This window comes from Podarcis muralis, chromosome 7, assembly GCF_964188315.1.
Source record: "Podarcis muralis chromosome 7, rPodMur119.hap1.1, whole genome shotgun sequence".
Classification (NCBI taxonomy): Eukaryota; Metazoa; Chordata; class Lepidosauria; order Squamata; family Lacertidae; genus Podarcis; species Podarcis muralis.
This window is the reverse complement of record NC_135661.1, coordinates 29,243,513-29,268,138: the sequence shown is the minus strand read 5'-3', so window position 1 is coordinate 29,268,138 and position 24,626 is coordinate 29,243,513. Positions and strand designations below refer to the sequence as shown.

The 24,626-nt window shown below is 44.4% G+C and overlaps 1 protein-coding gene across 4 annotated transcripts in view; it reads left to right on the top strand.

Annotated features, from left to right (window-relative positions):
* Positions 1-20,572, top strand: part of AJAP1 (adherens junctions associated protein 1) — a 120,872-nt gene extending 100,300 nt beyond the window's left edge. Inside the window, exons 5-6 of one of the 4 annotated variants that reach the window (XM_028740441.2) lie at positions 2,143-2,274; positions 18,650-20,572. In XM_028740441.2, coding sequence (XP_028596274.1) covers positions 2,143-2,215 — 73 coding nt within the window. In that variant the 3' untranslated portion in view covers positions 2,216-2,274; positions 18,650-20,572. Of the gene's footprint in view, positions 1-2,142; positions 2,275-13,859; positions 14,103-18,649 lie in introns of those variants that run through there. The other 3 variants (XM_028740443.2, XM_077931465.1, XM_077931464.1) reach the window with 3 other exon arrangements.
* The last annotated feature ends 4,054 nt before the right edge of the window (positions 20,573-24,626 follow it).

Sequence of the window (24,626 nt, the reverse complement as noted above, 5' to 3'; positions counted from 1 at the left end):
AGTTGTGTGTCCTATCCCACTCATCGAATTCTTGCTTGATGGAACTGAAACCCGCCAGACTCTATATGTTCTCTATATATCTTTTTGATTCCCTTTGACCATCCCACTAAGGCCACAGCCAGCAAACATGACCATGTGTTGTTCAGCCACTCCTTGATTTTTTTTGCCCAATCTGCATGTTACCTTTGTCATGCTGTTGCCATGCTTCCATGGCCAACTCCCATTTCACATAGGAAAAATTTCTCAATCATCTTACTTCCCAGGCAAAAAATGCCCACTGCATCCAGAATTTGATGTTATGGATGTAACCTGATTATTGAGAACTGATGGCTATGTCACAAAGGCAATTTTAAGTTCAACCTTGCCTGCCTGTCCACAGATATTGTAGTATCCCACAAGTCCCAATGCAATCGGCGTACATACAACGATGCTACGATCATTTTATTTGGCTTAAGAGTGAGAGGCAACTTGGTCCCCAAAAAGTCTGGCTTTAGAAGAGTTTTGCTGGTGATCAGTGCAAAGATTTCCAACCAAACATTTGCTGCATACTTGAAACATGCTTGAACTTCATCTACTAAACCCAATTAAGATTCTGAGAAATCTCCACACCACTGCTTCGTCCCTTTTGGTCCAAATTTAGAACTGAACTTAAATAGGGAAAGGGGACACCACTCAGATTCTGCAAGGTCCTCAGGAATTGGGGGGGGGGGATTAGTTGCAATCTATGGGAGGGGGGATACTCTTGTGGAAATCTGTATGGGTGTTGCGGACACTAGCTGAAGTGCAAGATGTGGGCTTCCTGGTGGGCAGAAGATTGGCAAGGATTTTTCAACCATTTCATTGTGTGCCTGTCTTTGTGATGCTGGAATATGAGCCACAGCCAACCAATGCGTGGGGAGCCATAGAGTGGCAGTTTTGGGGAAGTGGGGGTGAAGGGCGTATCTGTGTGTCTGTGTTTTCCTGTTGTACCTGTGAACTGTGGAGAACCGTTTCCTACAGGTGCCTTTCCATTTTTATGCTCCTCTTTCTGTATTCTTCCCTGGCAGGTGTGCATTGGCTGGAAAGGGTTCATTGCGGTTTATTTCTATCTTTAAAAAAGTGGTGGTGGGGGGAGAGAATATGATTTTTGTCTAAAGGTGGTGCTTTGTTAGGAAATATTGGTCTCTGCTCAATTCTTTCAGATTTGGCAAAATTGCCGGTCTTGCAATTTTTTTACAGAGGAAATCAGAGGGTACAACTTTTCAGTTTTTTGCATGGCCAAAAGCCATTGGCCTGGTATCAAGCAGGCATCTTAAATAGCCTATGACTGTGTCTGCAAAGCTCATTGGAAAAGCACAAAACCACAACATAAGATACAAATATGACTTTCCCCCCTGTATCTGAGACATCTCAGTGTAGGGATTGAGGCTTCAGTTGCCATTAATAGCCCTATATGGTTATTAATATGGCTATTAGAGCCTCTGTATCCTTCAACAGAGGGAACACGGGTGGCGCTATGGTCTAAACCACAGAGCCTAGGGCTTGCTGATCAGAAGGTCAGCGGTTCAAAGCCCCGCTACGGCGTGAGCTCCCGTTGCTCGGTCCCTGCTCCTGCCAACCTAGCAGTTCAAAAGCACGTCAAAGTGCAAGTAGATAAATAGGTACCGCTCCGGCGGGAAGGTAAACGGTGTTTCCGTGCACTGCTCTGGTTCGCCAGAAGTGGCTTAGTCATGCTGGCCACATGACCCGGAAGCTGTCTGCAGACAAACGCCAGCTCCCTCGGCCAATAAAGCGAGATGAGCGCCACAACCCCAGAGTCGTCCGTGACTGGACCTAATGGTCAGGGGTCCCTTTACCTTTTATCCTTCGACATGGGTGATATAGCATCCACTCAGGTCCCATGTTGGGATACCAATACTGACTGGGCATTTTGTTTGTTTTAATCTGGGATGGGGTTTCCCCCACACCTTCAAAAAAACCCTCCACTTTCCTCTTGGAACACCCGCAGATGCCAATACAACCATCCAAAGCATTGTTTTGAAATTATTGTCCCCACTCAAAATATGAAAAGAAAAGGCTGATTATGGGCTGCAGATGTAGCTAGACTTACTTGCTGTGTGTTACACATTGCCACATGCCAGTCGATTTTTCTGCTTGCTGCAGACCCTCCTCCTCCGATCGGCATCTAATCCCTGTGGCCTTTGTGTCTGAGAAATGGTTTGAAATCTCCTGTTGACCAGCCGAAGTCTGTTTTATTTCCTGGGGGCAGGGCAGACGCCATGTGTCCATTTCCTGGTACGTACCTTCTCTTCCGCCATTTTTATTCCCAAATCACCAATCTGTCCGCCCAGTGAAATCCCTCCCACACTTTCCAATCGCACCCCTGCTGTGATCGAAGGGAGCTCCCCAATGCTTTTAATTAAAATGCCTTGCTAGTTTACGCAGAAAAAGAAAAAGAGGGAAAGCGAGCACGACTTTTGCTCTGCAAATGCCAAACATTTGCTGCTACATTAATCTATCGAACCTTTGTTTTTAATCTGTTTTAGATTATCGCAGTTACGCAAGGCGCTTATCACAGCAGGGCTGAAATTGCTTGCATGCAGAGGTGGCATTGGAACAACTAACATTAAGCATGTTTCAGATGAATTTAAATTATTGTAATGAGTTGCTTTCATTTCCTTACCTGATGTTATTGCTTCAGATTGTTTTGTAATAATTGATTACAAATCAGGATTCCTAAACATTTAGTTATAAAAAATGTCTGGTGGAGAAACAAGGAGAGGGTCTGGTGTTTTGCCACTTCTGTAATAGAACACACACATGCCTTTTTATTTGAAGCTTAGGATGGGTAACAATATTGTACAGGCATCTCAAAAGCACATGGTCTAAATTCAAACAGGGATGGTGGGAGGATGTTGAGGAACTCCTACTTCTGTTGGATAACCAACGTAGTCCTTGTTCAGGGGTGATGAGGGCTGTAGTACAGCAAAATCTGGAGGACTACAGGTCCTCAGTCCTTGAATTAGATGGATGGAGAGGAAGAGGGGGGTGAGTCAGAGAAGGGGGGGGAAAGGCATTGGTTTTTGTTTTGGTTTGTTTTGCAAAATCACCTTCCAAAATTCGCCCTTCCTTCCACAAATAATTCAGCTTCTTTTAGAGGTTAATTAATTTGTATACCCCCTTCATCCGTAGATCTCAGGGTGGTTCACAGCATCATCCAGTAGGACATTTGGAGCAAAACTGGAGTTTAGGGGGTACAAAGTTTACCCCACCCACAAAACCAACCAACCAATCAACCATTAAACTTTATCTTCAAACTCATTTCTTCATCCATAATGATAGTTGTTCAGGTGTCTCGGTCTCGTGGTGAACCAGAGACAGAAAACTGAGGCAATGCTTCTTAGGCAAGGTGAAAAAACTATTCTGTTTTTGCGTGCTGTGATTTACAGCACAACAAAGTAGGGGAAGGCGCATATGCAAGGGCTAAACTTGGCTAAAGCTTCTGAAGCATTGAGAGAAGTGGGAGAACTTCTCTGGTCTTCCAGTGATTCCATTACCCAGGGATACACCCTTCTCACCCACCCACAGTCTGCTTTTGCCGCCTCCCATTCCTTATGTGCCTTCAAGAGCATCATTTCAGAGGAAAGGAATTGCAGGCTGTGTACGAATGACATTTTATTCTAGAATCCATGGAAACCGAGTCCTTTCCCGCTCCCAAACACAATCTCAACCTACTGTGTATTTTTATTTTTTGCTCATGAAAAGCACTTCTGGAGAAACTGGTTTCATTCTAAAAATAAAAGCTCATTGCAATTTATTCTGCCTCACTCCACAGTATATCCATTTGAAGACAAATGGAACTGGATGTAGGAGATCCTAGTGAGGTGGGTTGCAGGCCCGTGCAGGGATGGGGGGGGCAGTTGGGTACACTTGCCCCAGGAGTGCTAAACCAGGTGGAGGCCCTCACCAGGGACTGGCTGCTTTTTTGTTTGAGTTTATAACTTTATTCTAACAAGACTTCCACCCTGGACCTCAGACAAACGCTGCATGGACTTCTGTCCACCTAACTCAATCAATAAATCAGGTCTATGCAGAGGGACATGGATGTTGGATGAGTCGGGTTCAGACAGCCATGAGTTTCCAAGGGTTGGAATGAATGGTCCATGACTGTCAGGGAGCAGGGCATCAGGAAGGCAGGAGGCCAGGCAGGGAAACCCCACCCAAAAAAATCTAGGCTCTACCTCTGCATCACCAGCTGCATCTTCCAGGAGAAGGTAAACCCAACTTAGGTGGGTCTTCTCACAGCAAGGCTGTGAGTGTTCTCTGCAGGCATCCTACCCAGGGGGCTGTGTGGTTGCTGTGCTGTGTGCTCTCACCCTTCTGATAACCACCTTCACATATCTGAAGGACTTTCACATGGAAGGTGGGATGAGCTTGTTTTTGGCTGCTCCGGAGGGAAGGACCCCAACCAATGGATTCAAATGGCAAGAAATGAGATCCTAGCTAAACATTGGGAAGAATTTGCTGGCGGTCAGAGCTGTTTGAGGGTGGAACAGACTCCCTTGGAAGGTGGTGGTCTGTCCTTCGACCAAGGTTTTTAAGGAGAGTTTGGATGGTCAGCTCTCAGGGATTCTTCAGCTGAGATTCCTGCATTATAGGGGGTTGGACTAGATGGCACTTGGGGTCCCTTCCAAGTATACGATTCTACGATTCTATGATCATCACTTGGGTTCATACAAAACAGCCCTTGAATGCAGCATAAGGTTTGAAGACCTGCCTGGGGAACGGCAGTAATGGGGTCATGGCAGTCAGTGTCAATTAGACACACAGGGTGTGGCCACCATAGGGTTGCATGAGTATGAGTGAATGTGTGTGTGTGTGGTGATGCAAAGGTTGTGCCGGGGGTGCATAACTGCTATCCCAGCTTGTTATATATCCCATAGACTGTCCCCGGGACAGGTGAGGCTGCTGATCCCTTATTTTCAAATCTGAAAGTTGACAGCTATATGGGGGTGGTGTCTTCACCACTGTGGGTTCTCTTTCAGTAGTAGGCACCATGGTGGTACAGATCCATTCATGCGATCTCCATTTTTCCCTTCTGCTACTGCTTAGGGCACAATCCTCCTCCAAAGGTATATTCTGCGACAGATGTGCTGATGTTCTGGCTTGGTCAAGGTGGAGCGGCAAGGCTTGGAAACTTAGTTTAGAGTAAAGGAGAGTAAGAGGGGACATGATCGGAATTTGTAAAACGATGCAGGGTATGGAGAAAGTGGGTAGCAACACTACAACTTGTGGATATCCCAGGAAGCTGAGCGTCAGAAGATTGAAGACAGATTCATGCTCCTTCATGCAGCACATAGTTAAAATATGGAACTCACTCCTGCAGGAAGAAGCAACAGCCGCCAGCCTAGATGGTTTTTAAAAGAGTGTTAGACAAATTCATGGAGGAGATGGCTATGAGTGGCTGCCAGCCAGGATGGCTCTGCTCTGCCTCTGAATACGTGTCGTAAGCAATAATGCTTCTGAATACAGTGGTACCTTGGTCTAAGAACAGCTTAGTTTATGAACAACTTGGATTAAGAACGCTGCAAACCCGGAAGTAGGTGTTTTGGTTTGTGAACTTTGGCTTGGAAGCAGAACATGTTCCGCTTCCTGTTGAATGTGTTCCATTTGTAAAATGAGTCCCCCACTGCTGTGGGAAAGCATGCCTTGGTTTAAGAACACTTTGGTTTAAGAATGGACTTTTGGAACGGATTAAGTTCGTAAACCAAGGTACCACTGTACCAGTTGGTGGAAATCACAGGAGGAGAGAGGGCTCTTGTGCTCAGGTCCTGCTTTCAGGTTTCCTATTTGGGCATCTGGTGGGCCATTGTGAGAACAAGATGCTGAAACTAGATGGACCATTGGCCTGATCCAGCAGGGCTTTTCTTGTGTTCTTGTTTTTTTCCTTTGTTCTTATGATTCCGAATTCCCACTGAGGTCTGATGATACTAGAAATGTTACAGCCATTCCCCCCCTCCCTCTCCTTTAGTATCTGCGGTGTCTTTCATGTTGTTCCTTTGAAGGTGGCCTTGTAGACTGCAGCGGGAGGGGGAAAGCTATTAGACATAACCCGCCATTTCACTGTAGGGTAGCCAGGCCAGTTTTGAGCCAAGCAGTCGAGCAAATTAATTGGTCAGTCTCGAATCTGCCCCCTCCCCGTACCATCATAATGAATCACGGATCTCCCCTAAATGAAATTTTCCAGCCTTCGCTAACTGTGACTTGCTCGGAATTGCCCGTTTAACATCATGCCCAGCCACTGAGCATTACAAAAAGGTAATTAGATTAGAACAGAAAAGAGAATAAAAAGTTAACGGCCTCCGCTGAAGCTGCTCCACACAGCTATTTCGGGGGCTGCTGAGATGAAATATGAGATTGTCAGAGGCTCAGGATGAGGATGGGGCCTAGAAAGTTGCCTTGTACGAAGTCAGACCATCAATACATCTATCTCAGTACACCTGTTAGGGGGAGGGCCATGTTTGGCATGCTGAAGGCATCTTCAGCTAAGGTGTCTGCATAAATCTTTTCCAGAGATTTTCTTTTTTTCCCCCAGTGGGAGGCAATATTTTTGGGTGGAGGGTCAAAGTAAAACACTGAAATGGTTGAGCAGGCCAGGGTCTCACACAAAACGCTGTCTGTACATTTGGGCTCATATCGCCGGTTCTAAAAATGCTAGAAATCTCTTTTTTTAAGAAAAGAAAAGAATGAAAGCTGGGAATCTGCGGAGTATGGTTCAACCTGGGGACATCAAGGAAGGCCTTTGAAGGCATCATGGTGCCTGTCAGGTACACCAGGTTGGGAACACATGAAGATGGACCAGTGAGCTGGCTTGGTGCAAGGCTCCAAGACAGAGCAGGGGAAGGGGGGGGGGGGAAGAGACCTTACTTTTGCTGAACTAGCTGCCATTCGCCTACTACCAGCAGGGACAGCACAATATGTTTTGTTGCTGAGCTGGAACAGCAAATGTTGTCCCACCTGAACAGGAAGGTGCAGAAATCCCAAAGGCCCCTTTCCTTATACTAAAAACCATTAAATAACTGAACATTGTTCTGCTTTTTACATGGCATTAAAAACAAACAAACAGGTGTGCAGCAGGCATCTGGTTCAGAAGTCCCTTCTGTACCCTGAGAACCACCTCCACAAATTCTGTAAATTATTATAGATTATTATAACCAGCCCATCAACACTGCATCTTGAAGAACAATTCAGCCAATCAAATCCTCCTGGAACTTTGAACCCTGTGGGAACCCTGTAGTCCATCTGTTGTTAATTATTAACATTCTCTCCAATATCCTTTCTGAGAAGAAACCCTTGGTTAAATCGGCAAGATCTTACAGCAAAAAACCAAATACAGTTCTGGACCTATAAAATCTTATTCCGTGTAGTTCTAGGGGAAAACAAGAAAAGAAAAGAACCCCAGAGTATTGCTTACATCCTTCAAAAGTCGATGGACATGCTCTGTGAAGTCTGCAACATTTCTATACAAGGGAAATTAGCTCTTTAATAATATTTATAATATATTGATATGGAAGTGCGTACTGTATTATTCCAGTCCCTGGGACAGAGTGGGTGAGATTGCAAGTGAAGGTAGTATAAATGGCAAGTGAGGGCACTGTTTGCAAAATTGCCAAGAAATGATAAAATGGGAAAGTGGTCGCTTTTCAATGCCACCAAAAATCCCTCCTCTAAAGAGTCAGTTCAACTAAGCACTAACTCTATTCTTATTAAAACTTTACGCCTGAACCCTGAATTAGAGCCATGTAGAAAAGGCCGCTTGGAATTCTCTGGAGAAATTGGAAAGACTCCTTAAATTTATTCAGGTTCTCTGGGTGGAGCTCACCAGTAGAAATAATAGTTGCATTACCTATTTCCTTTTGCATAAGTTGTTTCTTCTTCTTCTTCTTCTTCTTCTTCTTCTTCTTCTTCTTCTTCTTCTTCTTCTTCTTCTTCTTCTTCTTCTTCGGCTGACATTTTGCATTCTCACCGATGCACCAGACCAAGTATAATTCCAAGCAAACCTACTGAGGTTTCAGTGTGAGCTGAAAGGCAACCATTAGCTTTTCATTAGAAATGCTAACAACCCTGCCAAAAAATGCAACCATTTGAACTATCAGCATGAAGCAGGAAGCACATCAAAGGAAAGGAAAGATGTTCCCAGCCTTTGATTCCCCCCTCCCAATTCTCTTTCCCCAGCTGATGACAACACCATTCCTGCTCTGAAATAAGTCCCAGAGCAACTCTCCTCCCCCACTCTCTGCCTTGGGTGTTTTAATTTTCAACCGGAAAGATGGGCTGTAAGTGCCCCCAAGAAATAAGAGACAGGCAAAGAAGCATGCAACAAGACCTCATTTCACTTTCTAAGGAAACACAGAGAGATGCTTATGGGAGGAGGTGCTCCCTGAGAACCGTAATTTGGATGAGAAGAGGTGATAAAAAAAAATAATCCTCAAGAAGCATAAAAGAGTCCACATAAGTCCTTTGGGCCTCCAGTTGTGAATATCTGCTTGGCTGCTATCCCAGGGACTCTTGCTCCTCTTCCTTTGACTAAGAAGGCACCAAATTGAGGTCACAGAAGATTCCACATCAAGGAGTGACCTAGTTTGCAAATTGAGGCCATGGAGAAAAGCTGTTAAGAGCGTAATAAATATACAGGTTGCTACTGACACGTCTCTGTCTCTGTAGCTTCACTCTGCAGCGCTTATTAGTGTCTGCACAGTGCTGAGAAACCAGATCTGGTGGTTCAGCTAAGATCAAATTGTTACGTGTGTGTGTGTGCAGTACAGCTTGTGGTATAGGGGATGTTCCAAGGGGGTTCCGATTTGGCATTGCACAGTGATATAAGCCGCAGCATCAGGCTGGGTTACTGTTACTGTGCAAGCTGGAGTTACCTGGTGTCCTGGCCTGATTCTGCCTGATGCCAACGAAAGCTTTTTTTAGTATTAGTGTTACGTGCTAAGAAGTCCACATAAAGTAGCTCATCTGATCTTGGGGGGCAGTCAGAGAACTGTGTTGCTCTGGTGGTGGGGCTGGAGATTAAGTATCAGGAAGAAGGCTGTTAATTAAGATTTCAGATCACCGCATGATTTGGGGAACTGGAAACTCAACGTGAGGTAGGAGAGGACTCCATATTGGAGCAGGGGTCGCTTGTTTTCCACTGTCCCAAAGGATGGGACCTGAACCAATGGATTCAAATGATAAGAAAGGAGATTCCAGATAAACATTTGTTGTTGTTGTTGTTTAGTTGTTTAGTCGGGTCCGACTCTTCGTGACCCCATGGACCAGAGCACGCCAGGCACTCCTGTCTTCCACTGCCTCCCGCAGCTTGGTCAAACTCATGTTCTTAGCTTCGAGAACGCTGTCCAACCATCTCGTCCTCTGTTGTCCCCTTCTCCTTGTGCCCTCAATCTTTCCCGGCTTCAGGGTCTTTTCCAGGGAGTCTTCTCTTCTAATGAGGTGGCCAAAGTATTGGAGCCTCAGCTTCAGGATCTGTCCTTTCAGTGAGCACTCAGGGCCTATTTCCTGATAGGTTTGGTCTTCTTGCAGTCCATGGGAATATCAAGAGTCTCCTCCAGCATTAAACGTTAGGAAGAACTTTTGAGGTAAGAGCTGTTCGACAGTAGAACAGATTCCCTCAGAAGTTGATTTACTCTCCTTCATTGGAGGCTTTTCAACAGAGTATGGATGGCCACCAGTCAGAAATTCTTTAGTTGTGATTCCTGCATTTCAGGGGATTAGACTGGAGGATCCTTGGGAATCCCTTCCAACACTACAATTCTATGGTTCTATAATTCCTTCAGACACCCCCCTCCTCAACTTGGAGCTTTTCCGTTGTTTTCAATGTTGGGGAGCATTTTTTCCCTCAACTTGCTGGTAGCAGTGTCTATCCCAGTGGTTTGTGGTTCCCATTTGTACTTAGATTTTTCATCTTGATGATGTAGCTTTATTCTGAAGGGGATGGAGATAGGATGGAACCCATTAGATCCTGAGAGATGAACTGGCATGGAGGTGAGCCTGGAGACAATCTGTGGGACCTTTCACCCATCCAACTCTTCTCCATGATTTCAAGCTACAAGTCTACTATAGTGCCTTTTTTGGTCATAAAAGAAATATGCTTCAGTCAGCTAGCCTTTGCTTCCCCACCCCCACAAGGTTCCAGACTACAACTCCTGTCAACCAAGGGGTTGTAGCACAGAAGATCTGGAGGCCACCAGACTGGCAAAGGCTGAGATGGAGAAATGCACAATTTTGCTTCATCCACTTCTCTCTGAATCATTTTAGCTCCAGTGTCTGGCTTCCTGTTGTATGTTTACTTTATGGTTGGTAACCTGGCAAGGTCATCGCTCCCCGGTTTATTTATTTAATTGTTGCATTTCTACCCCTCCCCCCCAGGAGCTCAATATGACAGATACATGGTCCTCCCCCTCCTCATTCATTTGCCACAAATGAGGTAGGTTAGGCTGAGAGGTTTGGAACCTTGATCTCCCAGGTCCAACACCCTAACCACTACACCCCATTGGCTCTCAATAAAGGGCACGAAGCGGGTTGTGAGAAAAGCACCTCCAGCAGAACCATAAACAGAGCTCTTTCTAAACCTCCCCTTCAAAAAAGAGATATGAATGGCAGTGTTGAGAGAGGGGTGTGCCCCTTTTGAGTCTAGCCTGCTAGCCATTGCACAAACAGCAATTAACTTTAAATGTAATTAAACTTTAGCTGCAATACATGGTACTTATCTCCTGCATGTCGGCTAATCCTCAATAGATGTAACTCTAATGATGATTTACGGTTTTGCTAACGCGTCCCTTAATCTAAATTAAATGTGTAGTGATACTAAAGACCTCTCCTCTCTCTCACCCGCACCCAGATTGCACACTTGTGGGCTAAGTGGTCGGGAGGAGGAGAGGTGAACACCTCAGAACAGGATCGGGGCCATGTGCTGCTGCTTCCTTTCCTCTGGCGAGGAGGTCGCATTCATGCTTTGGACATTTTGAATCAAAGGATGCTTACTGGCGCATTACAAGAGGCCACTGCAGACAGGGATGCCCAAGGCATTTTGCTGCTGGAAGCAAAAGAGAAAACACTGCCCTTGTTTCTGCAACCACCACTACGTGCCCTCTGCTGCCATGCATCCCCTGCCACCTGGTGCTGCATGGATGTGCAGCGGAGGAAGTGGCAGTGGCTGTCAAGCACAGGAGGCAGTGAGTGGTGCTCTCCTTGGAGGCTAGATCTCCTGTCCCTCCCAGCTGATTGCCCTGGGGCCACTGCCTCAACTTGCCTCATGGGTGGGCCAGCCCTGACTGCAAATACAGCACTACAAGCTGAGCTTTCAGAGCAGCTCTATCATTGTAGTTTTCAGCTGAGTCAAATCATAACATAATGTCAATAAGTTGCATCAATAAGAACATAAGCAGTTAGCCTTGTTGGATCAGGCCAAAGGTCCATCTGTTGGAAGATTCAGGACACGTCAAATAAAGTCCTCAAAGGAAAACAGGGCCCAACCTGGTGATAACAGAGTAATGGTGGAATGGATGACCTTGAAAGGTGGTGGAATCTCCTTCACTGGAGGTTTTTAAGCAGAGGTTGGATGGCCATGTGTCAGCCGTGGTTCCTGTATTGCAGAGGGTTGGACTAGTTCCTTGAGACAGCTTACGATTCTGCAATCCTATGCTTCTATGATTCTTCATGCAGCACATAGTTAAACCATGGCACTTGCTCCCACGGGAGGCAGTGATGGCTTTAAAAGAGGATTTGACAGATCCATGCAGGGTAAGGCTATTGGTGGCTACTAGCAAAGATGGCTATGCATTTTTTCCATGTTCTGAGGAAGTCATGCATCTGAATGTGAGTTGCAGAAAACCACTGTAAGGGAGAAGGCTACAATTCAAAGTGTTGGTGCTGACCTTTAAAGCCCGAAACGACCTTGGCCCAGTATACCTGAAGGAGCATCTTCGCTCCCATCGTTCACTGAGGTCCAGAGCCGAGGGCCTTCTGGTGGTTCCCTCACGGTGAGAAGTGAAGTTACAGGGAACCAGGCAGAGGGCCTTCTCGGTGGTGGCGCCCACCCTGTGGAACACCCTCCCATCAGATGTCAAGGAAATAAACAACTATCTGACTTTTAGAAGACATCTGAAGGCAGTCCTGTTTAGGGAAGTTTTTAATATTTGATGTTTCGTTTTGTTTTTAATCTGTTGGGTGCCACCCCAAGTGGCTAGTGAAACCCAGCTGGATGGGCAGGGTAATAATAATAATAATAATAATAATAATAATAATAATAATAATAATAATTCTCAGATCCTGTTTTCAGATTTCCCATTGGTGCATCTGACTGGCCACTGTGAGAACAGGGTGCTGGACTAGATGGGCCATTAGCCTGATCCAGCAGGCTCTTCTTACTTTATTATCTAGTTCAGCCTCCTGTTCTCACAGCAATGGACCTGATGCCTCAATGGGGAAATCCCGTCTTTCTTAATTCTGCATCACTGCAAGGTGGCAGCATTTGTTATTCCCCCCTGCCCCCGCTTCCCTATTTATAAAATGTTCACAGTGCCCCCCCTTCTCTCTCTCCTTTTCCCATCAAAACCACAGTGCAAATGAGCAGGGATGTCATATTTTAAATGTTGCCCTCCTTCCTTCTTTGAACCCCTAGAACCGCCAAGATTCATTTTATTCCTCAACCCCTTCAGTGAGTATAGCTTCTGTGTTTCCTATCCATCATAATGCTGCACACATTCCAATCCCCAAGTGGAAAGAGATTCCAGAAATGCCAGCCCTTTCCCCAGGGTTTGGTTTCCTTGGAATGAAAGTCAGGGAGGCTGTGATTATATATATATATATGGTTTTACTTACTCATGTATACAACCTGTATACATGTATACAACCTGAGCATCCCCAGATAATGTGGCATCCAGCCAGGTGAGATAGGAAAAGGCTCACTCATGTGTCTCTATGGCAACCTCTTTGGACATGTACGTGGCAGGACTTAACTAGCCGGCCAAGTTATTACCACAACAAAGGTACTGGTTGAGTTGGTTCAGCAAGTTTCTCCTACCAGATACTAAGCCTCACATGTGCAGGATCACATATTTGGAAGGGATCCACAGGTGTTTTCCAGGCTGACACCTCAACTCTAACCAAAGCAATAATTAAACCAGAGGCACCAAGATGTTAAAGAGCTGTGGAAATGAAGCCTTTTGTGGAATGGTTGAGGGAGCTGAGTATGTTTAGACTGGGGAAGAGAAGACTAAGAGGCAATGTGATGACCATTATCAAATATCTATAAGGCTGCCGCATGGAAGATGGAACAAGTTTGCTTTCTGCTGCTGCTGAGGATAGGTCCTGAACCAATGGATTCAAATTGCAAGACAAGAGATTCCAACTAAACATTAGGAAGAACTTTTTGATGGTAAGAGCACTTTGACAGTAGAATATACTGCCTTGGATGGTGGTGGACTCTCCTTCATTGGGGGTTTCTAAACAGAGGATGGTTGGCCACCTGCCAAGGATTCCTGCATTGCAGGGCATTGGGCTAGATGACCCTTGAGGTCCCTTCCAATCCTACAATTCGATGATTCTATGATCTGTTTGGGAATCTGTCTTCCAATATGTTGCTAGACTCCATCTTGTTCTTGGGGCACTCTAGATCTGTTTGAAGAATTTACCAGGGTATGGGGTTTGGAGCTTACCTTAGCTTTCCAAGGTGGCTGAAGGTGGTATGTGGGGGTTCCCCTCCATCCTGCAGTCAACATTTCTCCAGCACTCTGCAGCTTCCCCGACTGCCCACACTTCCTGATCTGAAAAAAAAAGCCCAGCCGGAGGAGTGACCTCATGATGTCTTCCCCTAGGCTGAGCATGGGAAACCAGGGAGGGTGCAAATTGCAGAGCGCTGATGAGATGGTTTGTGGAGCAAATGGAAGGACCTTCACAAAACACCCCTCGACCACCTCAAAAATAAGGTAAGTAACAAAAAACCCAGCACCTCATTCATGAGAATGTCATTGAAATGTTCCACCTGCTTTGATAATTATAGAATGCAGTTCTATTCATTAAAATCAAGCAGGCACCTTCAGCATTCTTTTCTCAGCACCTACTCAAAACATTTTTTAGGCAAGCCCACCCAGATACATAGAATGTTGACATGTTCTTTCAATCTATTTTAGTTAATTTTAATTAGTATTTTGGAATTTTTTAAATTTAACAGTTTTTATTGATAATTTCATTGCTTTATTCTGTTTGCAAACAGCTTCTAGGTTTTGTTTTGTTTTTCATTGCAATCAAGTGCTGTATTTTTTTTTAAAGTTCTTTTCTCATTAATTGACGACCAATAGTCAAAAATGCAGGAGATGTTTCAATGCGGCACTAAAATTAGATAGCTTGTACAATATCACTTGTTGGTAGCCTGAGATGAAAAGGAACTTTCCCAGGCGACCAGATAACAAGAAATGATATATTCCTTGATTGCCTAACCATCAGTCAACCCAGCCCCTTCGCCTCACCTCGCCTTGCCTCTGATACCATCAGATATTCACACAAGCCCATCAAGTCTGAACTAGATATTAGGGCATAAAATCCAGTGGGTGGAGGTTCTAATCACAATGTTGGTTTCTTGATTTTGTCTAGGTAATTGACTAGGCAAGCTGGATTGTAAGTCTGCAGGGTTGAATGCATGCATGCCCCAATTGAACATTATTCCTCATGCACACTTGGATGTCTGGCTGTGTTGGAGGTGGGGTACTAGCACAGGGTTGGTGGGGAGGGAAAGTGTGGTCTCACATCCCACGGCTTGTAGGAGAGCGATTGAGGAACATGTAGTCTCATCTGGTCTAGGGAAGCTCTTTTGTGTATCGGAAGAGAATTGGTTTTGGGATTGTCTTTGTATGTAGTTGTTATTCGGTTTTTGTTTTTTGATAGGCCATAACTGGTTAACTTAAGTGAGTGTGGGCTGGTGACATTGCTCCCTAATACCTGCCAGGAGTGTCTCCACCCCCATCATTCAACCTGGACACTGAGGTCCAGCGCCGAGGGCCTTCTTGTGGTTCCCTCACTGTGAGAAGCGAACTTACAGGGAACCAGGGAGAGGGCCTTCTCGGTAGTGGTGCCCACCCTGTGGAACGCCCTCCCATCAGATGTCAAAGAGAACAACAACTATCTGACGTTTAGAAGACATCTGAAAGCAGCCCTGTTTAGGGAAGTTTTTAATGACTGATGTTTTAATGTATTTTTAATCTTTTGTTGGAAGCCACCCAGAGTGGCTGGGGAAACCCAGCCAGATGGGCGGGGTATAAATAATAAATTATTATTATATTATTATTATGCCAAGCTGTGCCCTGAGATCTGCTGGGGTGACCCTGCTTGGAGCTCCACTGATGGGTATCACTGTGGTGTTCTGGTGTTCATGTAAACAATATTGTGTGTATATCTTCCTATATACATAAAAATGCAAGGCTGTCATCACACAGCCCCCATTGGAGGATTAGTAGTGCCACATCATGGTACTAGATTTGCATGTGGAAATGGGGTTAGGAAGGTGAAAAGGAAGCTTAGTACCGTATTTTTCGCCCCATAGGAAGCACCGGCCTATAGGACGCACCTAGTTTTTTTGGGGGGAAATAAAGGGGAAACGAATTATTTCCCCCCAGGCTTCCCCCGACTCCAGCCCCCAGAACAGGCTGCTATCCGCAAGCCGTGGGAGAGCCGTGCGACTTCGCACGGCTCTCCCACGGCTAGCGGAGTGCTGCGCGAAGCCCGAAGCTTGGGGTGTGCTGAGCTGAGCGCGCCCCAAGCTTCTGGGTGCCGGCAAGCTCTCCGCTAGCCGTGGCAGAGCTGCATCTCCCACAGCTAGTGGATAGCTTCCTGAAGCCTGGAGAGCGAGAGGGGTCGGTGCGCACCGACCCCCCCCGCTCTCCAGGCTTCAGCGAAAGCCTGCATTCGCCCCATAGGACGCCACACATTTCCCCTTCATTTTTGGAGGGGGAAAAGTGCATCCTATAGGGCAAAAAATACGGTAGTTGCCTGGGGTGGCAAGTGGAAACTCTAGAGGTTAATGTAGGAGAAATGAGGGGAGAGGTTGGTGAACATAGCGAGTAGGAGAACAGCTCCTAGTGTAATTAAAGTAAATGTTTAGGCAAGTATAATATGTGATTTAAAGTATCTGTTAGGTTGCAAGGGGGAGAAAGAGCGTGCATGGAATATTGGAAGTGAATGGTGATTGAATGAGAGTTTGAAAGTGAGTTTGAATGCTGGTGGAAGACAGTTTAGGGAGTCAGCTGAGTTTAGGAGTGAGTGGTAGCTGGAGTGGGAGTTAGAGCTGGAGCTGGAGATGGAGAAAGAGTTTGGATGGCAACAGGGTTGTTTTCAATAGAATCGGGTCTGCATTTTTATTAGCCACATGAGACAAAGTAACAGAAAGGATCACTAAAAACTTAATTCATATGCTTCTGTCCAGTATGTGATCATAGAGACCTATATTTATTATTTCTGCCCTAATAGATCATTGCCTTACACCACATGCCTCTTGAATGGCTACATTAGATGTGGGAAATATTCAGGTACAGTGGTACCTTGGGTTAAGAACTTAATTCATTCTGGAGTTCCATTCTTAACCTGAAACTGTTCTTAACCTGAAGCACCACTTTAGCTAATGGGGCCTCCTGCTGCCGCCATGCCGCCGGAGCATGATTTCTGTTCTCAACCTGAAGCAAAGTTCTTAACCTGAAGCATTATTTCTGGGTTAGCGGAGTCTGTAACCAAAAGCGTCTGTAACCCGAGGTACCACTGTATCTAGCATCTGTGGGGGGAACAGGAACAAAGGGAATGTTATATGTACCCCACACAAAACCAGCTCTGGGCAGTCACCTTACAAAGAGAGAAGGTGATACGGGGCAGTTGGGTGTGTGTGTCTGTGGCTGAGGGTGGGTGGGGGCACGGCAGTCACCATGGCGACAGGTATTGTGGAGCGACTTCCCTGTGAAGAAAGGCTGCAGCATTTTGAGGCTTCTTAATTCAGAGAAAAGGCGAGTAAGAGGTGACACAATGGAAGATTATAAAATTATGCAAGGCATGGAGAAAGTGGGGCCCCTCTCACATAGCATTAGAACTCATGACATCCAAAGAAGTTGAATGTGGGAAGATGCAGGACTGAAAAAAGTCCTTCTTCGCACAGCACAGAGATAAACTGTGGAACTAACCTCCTGCCGGAGGCAATGATGGTCAGCAACTCAGATGGCTCTAAACGTGGATTAGATAAGCTCCTGAAGAGGAGAAGGCTCTGAAAGGCAACTAGCCAGGGGTGCCGACTTGAATAAAATATTGGGGAAGGGGCAGGTAAGCCCCACTCCACATAATCGATCACAAGACGCAGCCCATCAACTTTGGGGAGGCCTGGCCCTCTCAAATATTTTATTTGTGGGGGAAAGGGAACTCGGCTCTCAGGAATTGGCTCTTGTGCTACTAGCTATGATGGCTATGTTCTGCCTCCACCGTACGAAACAGCAATGCTTCTGAATACAGTGGTACCTCAGGTTAAGTACTTAATTCGTTCCAGAGGTCTGTACTTAACCTGAAACTGTTCTTAACCTGAAGCACCACTTTAGCTAATGGGGCCTCCTGCTGCCGCCGCGCCGCCGGAGCACGATTTCTGTTCTCAACCTGAAGCAAAGTTCTTAACCTGAAGCACTATTTCTGGGTTAGTGGAGTCTGTAACCTGAAGCGTATGTAACCTGAGGTACCACTGTACCCATTTCTGGGACCCACAGGAAGGGAGAGAGAAATGCTCTTGTCCTCAGCTCTTACCTGAGGGTTTCCCAGAAGAGGCATCTTATTGGCCACTGTGAAAACATGAAGCTTGAGTAGATGGGATAGTGGCCTGATCCAGGAGGTGCTCGTGTTTCAAATGAGGGACTTTAAATGAGTTCTTATGTTTTAAATGGGGGTCTTCTTGGTGGCAGTGCACCAGTTGTGGAACTCCCTCCCACAGTGACAGTTTTTCATCGTCAGTCAAAGATGTGTTTGTTTGTCCAGGCTTTCGAGATCTGTGTGAAGAGTCCCAAACAGTTCAATATTTCCATCAGCTGCTATAGGTTTGTTTTTGTTTTTTTCATGCTGTGAGTCTCCCTGGGCTCCAGTGGCAGGAAGGGGTGATACAGAACCAACACAACCACAATCATAATTCGAAAAGTATTTTTTCAAGCTTTTGTACATATTGTTACCTACCTTAACCAGGCTAGAAAAATTATTATTTTCATTGAGTGTGATCTAATGTCAAGTCATGCTCAGATTTAAACCCCATGGAATCAATTAATTTATGTAGCTTTGATTCCAACGGATCTGTTTTCAGCATGTCTTGGTTAGACTCTCTCTCTCGTGTTCTGTTTTTATTTAAAGAGGAAATAAAATTACATTTTACATTGGATGATTGTATATTTGGTCTGCGGAGTGTCCTTATGTGCATGGCAACTGTTTTATTTGAGTTTTTGTTGATTTTCTCTAAATTCGGTCAATTTAATTAAAGGCGAAAATGAGCTGTAAGGAAGGTGATAGCCACTGAAAATTAATGCATGGCTAATACTAAAAAACAAAAACTGTAGATCATTGTGGGATGCTGCTAATTTTAATATTTTCTTTTTGTCCTTAACAGGATTCCATTGGTGAACCTGTAAAAAAAAAAAAAAGGAATGGGTTACCTATACTGTACCTACCATTTGTGTTTACTGATGGAAGACTCAAAGAACAGCCAAATATATTTTTATATAATAAAAAAGGGATTTGCCCCTACGAGTGATTGAATTTTCGAGGAGTGCATTATTTTTCATGGGAGAAGATGGTCATGGGTGGGGTCTGGGGTGGGGAGAGAATAAACTTGCAAGCAAAGATGGAAGAAAGAAGATGGAAGCCAGCCAAACAGAGCCATGGCTTCAGTCTGGGACATGTGTGGACTGTGACTCTATTTTTGAACCTGTGCCAATAATACCATAATGTGCCATGATTCGCCTGGGGGAAACGTCTTCAGAAGGTGACGCAGAGCGGAATACATGTCAAAAAGAAAAAAATATATATAGTGAAAGCAAGGGTGGGGAATATCTCTTCTAATAAAGTCAGTATTTCTGGTTACTATACATATAATATATATATATATATATAAACACAAACACTTTTTGTACTGTAGCAAATTTTTGGAAAAAAAAATCTTAAATGTTCTGGGTTGTTGTTTTTTTCTAAAAAAAAAAAAATTAATACCATCAAAGAAATGGGTGTTGTGGGTTATAAATATGATTCCGTTTGACACGCTTAGTATATATGAACTTAAATAAATGGATGTTTTCTACTTCAGAAATTTAGTTTTCACAAACATACATGCTGACACCTGCATTTCAAAGCCCATTTCTACAAGAGAACTAATTTAACAACAACAACAACAATCCCGGGGTTGGGAAAAGGCAATTGAGCGTTCTCTGAATAATCCATGTTGATTACAGCTCTTAGAATTTAACAAAAGAAGCTCGGTGGATCCCGTGTGAACACAGAGAGTTTCAGTGTGCAGAAGGAACCAATTCAGGCTATGACATTTCTCCATGCCTATGGGTTTCAGGATGCAACGCTAAAAATTCTTAACAGGGAGTAAGTCACATTGATTTTACTGAGATGTACTTCTGAGTAGACATGGTTAAGGTTGTCAGACTGTGTTCCCTGGGGTTCCTTTAAATCTTATTGAGGATCCCTTGATGAGAAGGTCAGCAATGGTGGCGCCACATTCTTGAAAGACAGAAATCTTCCCCTGCAATGCACATCCACAGGAGAGCGTGGGGGCCATGTTCAGGAACAGCACCCCAAGTTCACTCAAGGCAATGACAATGGCCAATAGATCTGATGTGTGAAGTTCTGGTGGTCATCTTTGCATTTGCTTCAGAACCTTCTGTCAACACACACGAGATCCATGGCAGACGAACCAGTGTGGGAAAAGATGCTTGAAAACTACATGACTGTGCATTCAGAACTTCGTGGAGAAAGGCTAGTGTATGCCAGGTGACCAAAAGCAAAGGAAAATAAGCCAATGTGTTGTATGGGGGAGGAGGGGCTTTGAAAGGTGTTTGGGAACATCAACTGGACCAGAACATGTTGGGTGCTTACCTCACCAGTTTGCTGGTTTTTGTTTCTGAGGACAATTCAAAGTCCTTGTGTTGACTTCCAAAGCCTCTAGTTGTTTTTGGTGGGCTGGGATAGGTGAAGGTCTTCTCCTTCCACTTGAACCTGCCTATCAGCTCAAATAATCAAATAAGGATCTCCTTGTCCTACAGAGGTTAAGTAGCTCACTTACCTGAGAGAGGGTCTTCTTGCGTGGTGGCTCTGTGATTGTGGAATACCCTTCCTAGGCAAGTTATCACTTGGAGCCATCATCACCTCTCTCTTAGGCACCAGATAAGGTCCACCTTGTGTCCTCCCCTGTGTTTTTAACACTGTGTTATTTCTTTTCTCCTTTTTTAAAAAACTCCTGCTGAAACTGTTTTATTGGGCTGCTGTTACTGGATTTCTTTCTTTTTTTATTAAAAATGTTTCTAAGATAGTTTATTATTGATTGTATTGTTGATTTTAATTTTTGTAAGCTGCCTTGAGCAGCTTTGGAGAAAGGTGGGAACCACTTTTCCATAAGTAATAAACAATAAATACAAAATTAAGAAGAAGACTCCTGTAAGAGTTATGTAGGAGGGAGAATTTCCATGGGCACCACTTGATCTTCAGAATGAGACTACGATGAAAAGTCTACACAACCATAAAACAGGAAATGCTTGGAGGAAGACTTGCTCTGAGTCAGAACACAGACTGATCTGACCAAATCATACACTACTACCAAGAGCAGTACATGCAAGCCAAGGAAAAATGCTAAGGTTCTCTACTTTCATTCTTAAACTATGAACATGATTAGGAAGTGGCCCAAGCATTTTGCACTGGGCCACAGATATCCTGACCCTTTTCAAAAGCTGCTTTTATTAAAAAAATTACTTGGATGTGAGTAGTATTTGACAGGAGGTATGCTGAGTTGCAAAGAGCGTGCTCGTAAGCACTCAGCCATCCATCACCTTAATTTGCTCAGAAACCTGCATTTGCATCTATACATATAAATTAACATATGCAAGTTTTCTGTGCATTTGTGTTCCGATGAGCCAGTGCCCTGAATCCTTTAAGTACCTAGCAATACCTTTGCCTAAACTTAATTTTGTTTTTCATTTCTTTGAATTCCATTCATTTCATTCCCCTCCCATTTATGTTTGTTTTAAGACTTCTGATGTTTACAGCATTGGCATTTACCATCCAAAAGGCATAAAATTCCCAGGCCTTCTGTTACCCTTTCAAAGGATCAGATGTGCCAAATGCCAGATGGATGAACCAGAAGAGCCTTTGATTTGTAGACCTCATTTTATATCTGTCTTTCTTATCCCCTGTGACCTCACTGTGACCTGTCCAGGTTGTTCCAGGTTGTGTACCAATAGAAATGAACAGTGGGTGTGCACCTAAAAATGAAATGATTGAACGATTTTCATTTTTTATTGTTCAGAAATCAATGAGGTTCATTCTTCCCACCTTCCTTCCTCTTTCTTTCTTCTTTCTTTCTTTCTTTCTTTCTTTCTTTCTTTCTTTCTTTCTTTCTTTCTTTCTAAAACTGCCTCTGATTGTCAGTGGATCTCCAGGGCCTTGGGTGGAAGTTTTTCCTGTACTCTAAAATACAGGAAATGCCGGGGATTAGACCTGGGACCTTCTGCATGCAAAACATGTACTCCTGCCTTCCTGGGGCTGGTGGGAATTGTAGTCCAAAACATCAGAAAGGTAACAGGCTGGTGAAGGTTGGAGGACATTGCCACTAAACAATGGTCCTCGCTGGCCTCCATGACTTCTGGTGTTTTGCAAACACCCAGAAGAGCCTTTCTCTATACATCAATATATACCATCACATATTTGATAGAGTAAAATGGCTTCATTCCCTTTCATATCAAGGCATAGGCAGGGGGTGCCCAGACACAGCACTATTGTAGTTGCCAACTGTCTGTCTCAGGAGACAACGGAAGAATGCCCCTTCTGGGGTAAAGTCAAACTGTTGCAGAGTTACAGCGCCTGTTGTGGCTGTAGAGACCAATATGGGAGAGTCATGTTTTATTGCAGGTGGGGCAGATGAAGGCATCCAGTTTTGCTGCTACTGGTGCACCTTGGCAATTCCTCTCTCTGTGCTCCTCCCAGCAATCACTCCTGCTCTGGTCACCACTGTGGATATGAAGCAGGAGAAAACCTGCTATTCACACTAGTACCATTAACTACTCGTGAGTCGGGTTGAAGGAAGAGCCCAAAGTTTACTTTACTGCAGTAAAAGTGTTTCAGTGGCATTGCTCTGCAAAAACTGAACCCCGGGTGTTGTCCACGGGGAACTTTCTAAAGGGTTTACAGACAAAGGATTCATATAAAATCCAATCAAAAGCTCCAGACATTTGCAGAGGGTAGCTGGCAAAACACTCATTGGATACAACTCTCTGTGAAGTCCAGTTTGCACCTTGACATGGCATCCCTTCGAGGGCCCCTCACTTCTTAGTCTACATAGATACAAGCCTACTAAAAGGTAGAATTGTAGTCTGAGATTTATGTTTACATCGATAACAAGCCTACATAAGGGCGAGTTGTCCTTGTGGTAAGCTGGGATGGCCAGACTCCCATAAATTTACTCTTCAGAAGTACATTCCCAAATGCCATTCTCATATTCTCTGAGCCCAGGTGTCTCTGCAAAGGGGCCTCTTCTGTGAGCAGAGGAAAGGGTGTCTCTTATGTCCCAAAAGGGAGCTTTTGTGAGCTAAGAGATTTTTAACAGAACCCCTGGTCTCCTTCAAAGGGTGCTCTTTCAGACCCCCAAATCCCCCCCCACGCCTCAGATACACAACCTGACTGACTCCAGGCACGACATTTATCTGCAAAGGATTCCCATTCCATGGGGTTAATGTTGCCAGCACTCATGTCATGTTTGCAGACATCTTTGTAGCTCATAACGTTGGCAAACCTGGAGACCGTGGTGAGAAGGGAGAACATACAGAGCAACAACCCAGGTCCCTCAGCTGCCACAATCCATGGGGAAGTGGCAGTGGGGAGGAGACAAAGGCAGAACAGAGGAAGAAGGAAGCAAACAGAGAGGGGTGCAGACAATAGTTAATTCTTGGGTTAGATCTGCCTGCATCGGTCTCTGGAAGTGGCAGCAGTGGCAATACGTACTTCTCCCTTACTGCTGTCACTGCTGCAGTTAACCACCCCACTGCCACTTACTGAGACCGATGCAGGCATAAACTGCAGTTGTTGTTTTTTTTGCAAAGCAAGAGAAGACAAGACAAACATATTCCAAACTATGTGGTTATATGTGGTTACATCAAAGAGCATGAAAGAAATTAGAGGAAAAAATGAAAACAAACAAGCAAACACAAGGGTACAAGAAATTCCTAAAATAACCAGACAGATTTGTGTTGGGCCTGAACTGTTCTTTTGTGTTAACATATTAAATAAGTGAGTGCCAAATTGCCACATATGGTTCTCTTTTTCTCTGATCAGTTTGTACCCTTAACTTATGGTTGGGTTTTTTCAAAAATAGCCAAACCTTTCAGAACCAGTCTGAAAAATGAGAACCATTCCAAAACTTTGCTGCCGTTGTTTGAGCTGCTAACAAGAGAAGGGAAATTAATGTCTGTTTTTTTCAGAACATTGAATAAATTCAGTAAGGCGAGTCATGGGAATGCTGAAACATTTCGTTTTGTTATTTTTGAAATTGCTCCAAACACATCCCCCGCCCCCAACTTCTAGATGTCAGGGCAGCCCCACTTGAATCTGGTCTTCTGTTGTGGCCTATGCAAAACCAGGTCCCAGCAATTAGAAGAGGGATTCATTTGGTCTTCTTCTTACAGAAGACTGACCCAATTTGACACCCACTTCCAAATTCTGTGCATCTTATACGGTAATGCAACCGGCAGTCAGATTATGCAGTTCTCCCAATTTGGCAAAGGTGAATGCAAAATGTGTATGCAGAAATACTGCTTTACACAACTATGCATACAACTAGGCAGTGCCTTTTTTCTATAAAAAAAATATGTCTAGGGGAATTCTCATTTTGACTCAAGAAAATCACCATTTTAGAGTTCGAATTGGGAAAAATACATACAGTAAATTGACGAAAGTACAAAGATTCACAAAATGTTTAGGGGTATGTGTACCCCTACATCCTGCCAGAAAAAACCCACTGCAACTAGGGGCTGCACCCCTTCTTGCTACACTCACCAACCAACCAACCAACCAGCCAACCAACCAACCACTATTCCCACATTAACACCCTAGGACTTCCACTTCCAACCCCATGTAACTATTAAACTCATTTTTCACCTTTGCAACCCCACTTCTTCATGCATATCCATCGTGATGCAGCCCTACAAAACCTCCAAAGGAGCCTGCATGATGACAGCATTATATTTTTATGTGTATAGGAAGAAATGCATATTTTACAGATGAAAGTATTAAAAAGCATTGCAAAGTGCACATTTTCCATTTTAGAAGTGCCCATTTTACATGGAGTGTGTGTAAAAATGCATCCAATGCAAATGAGT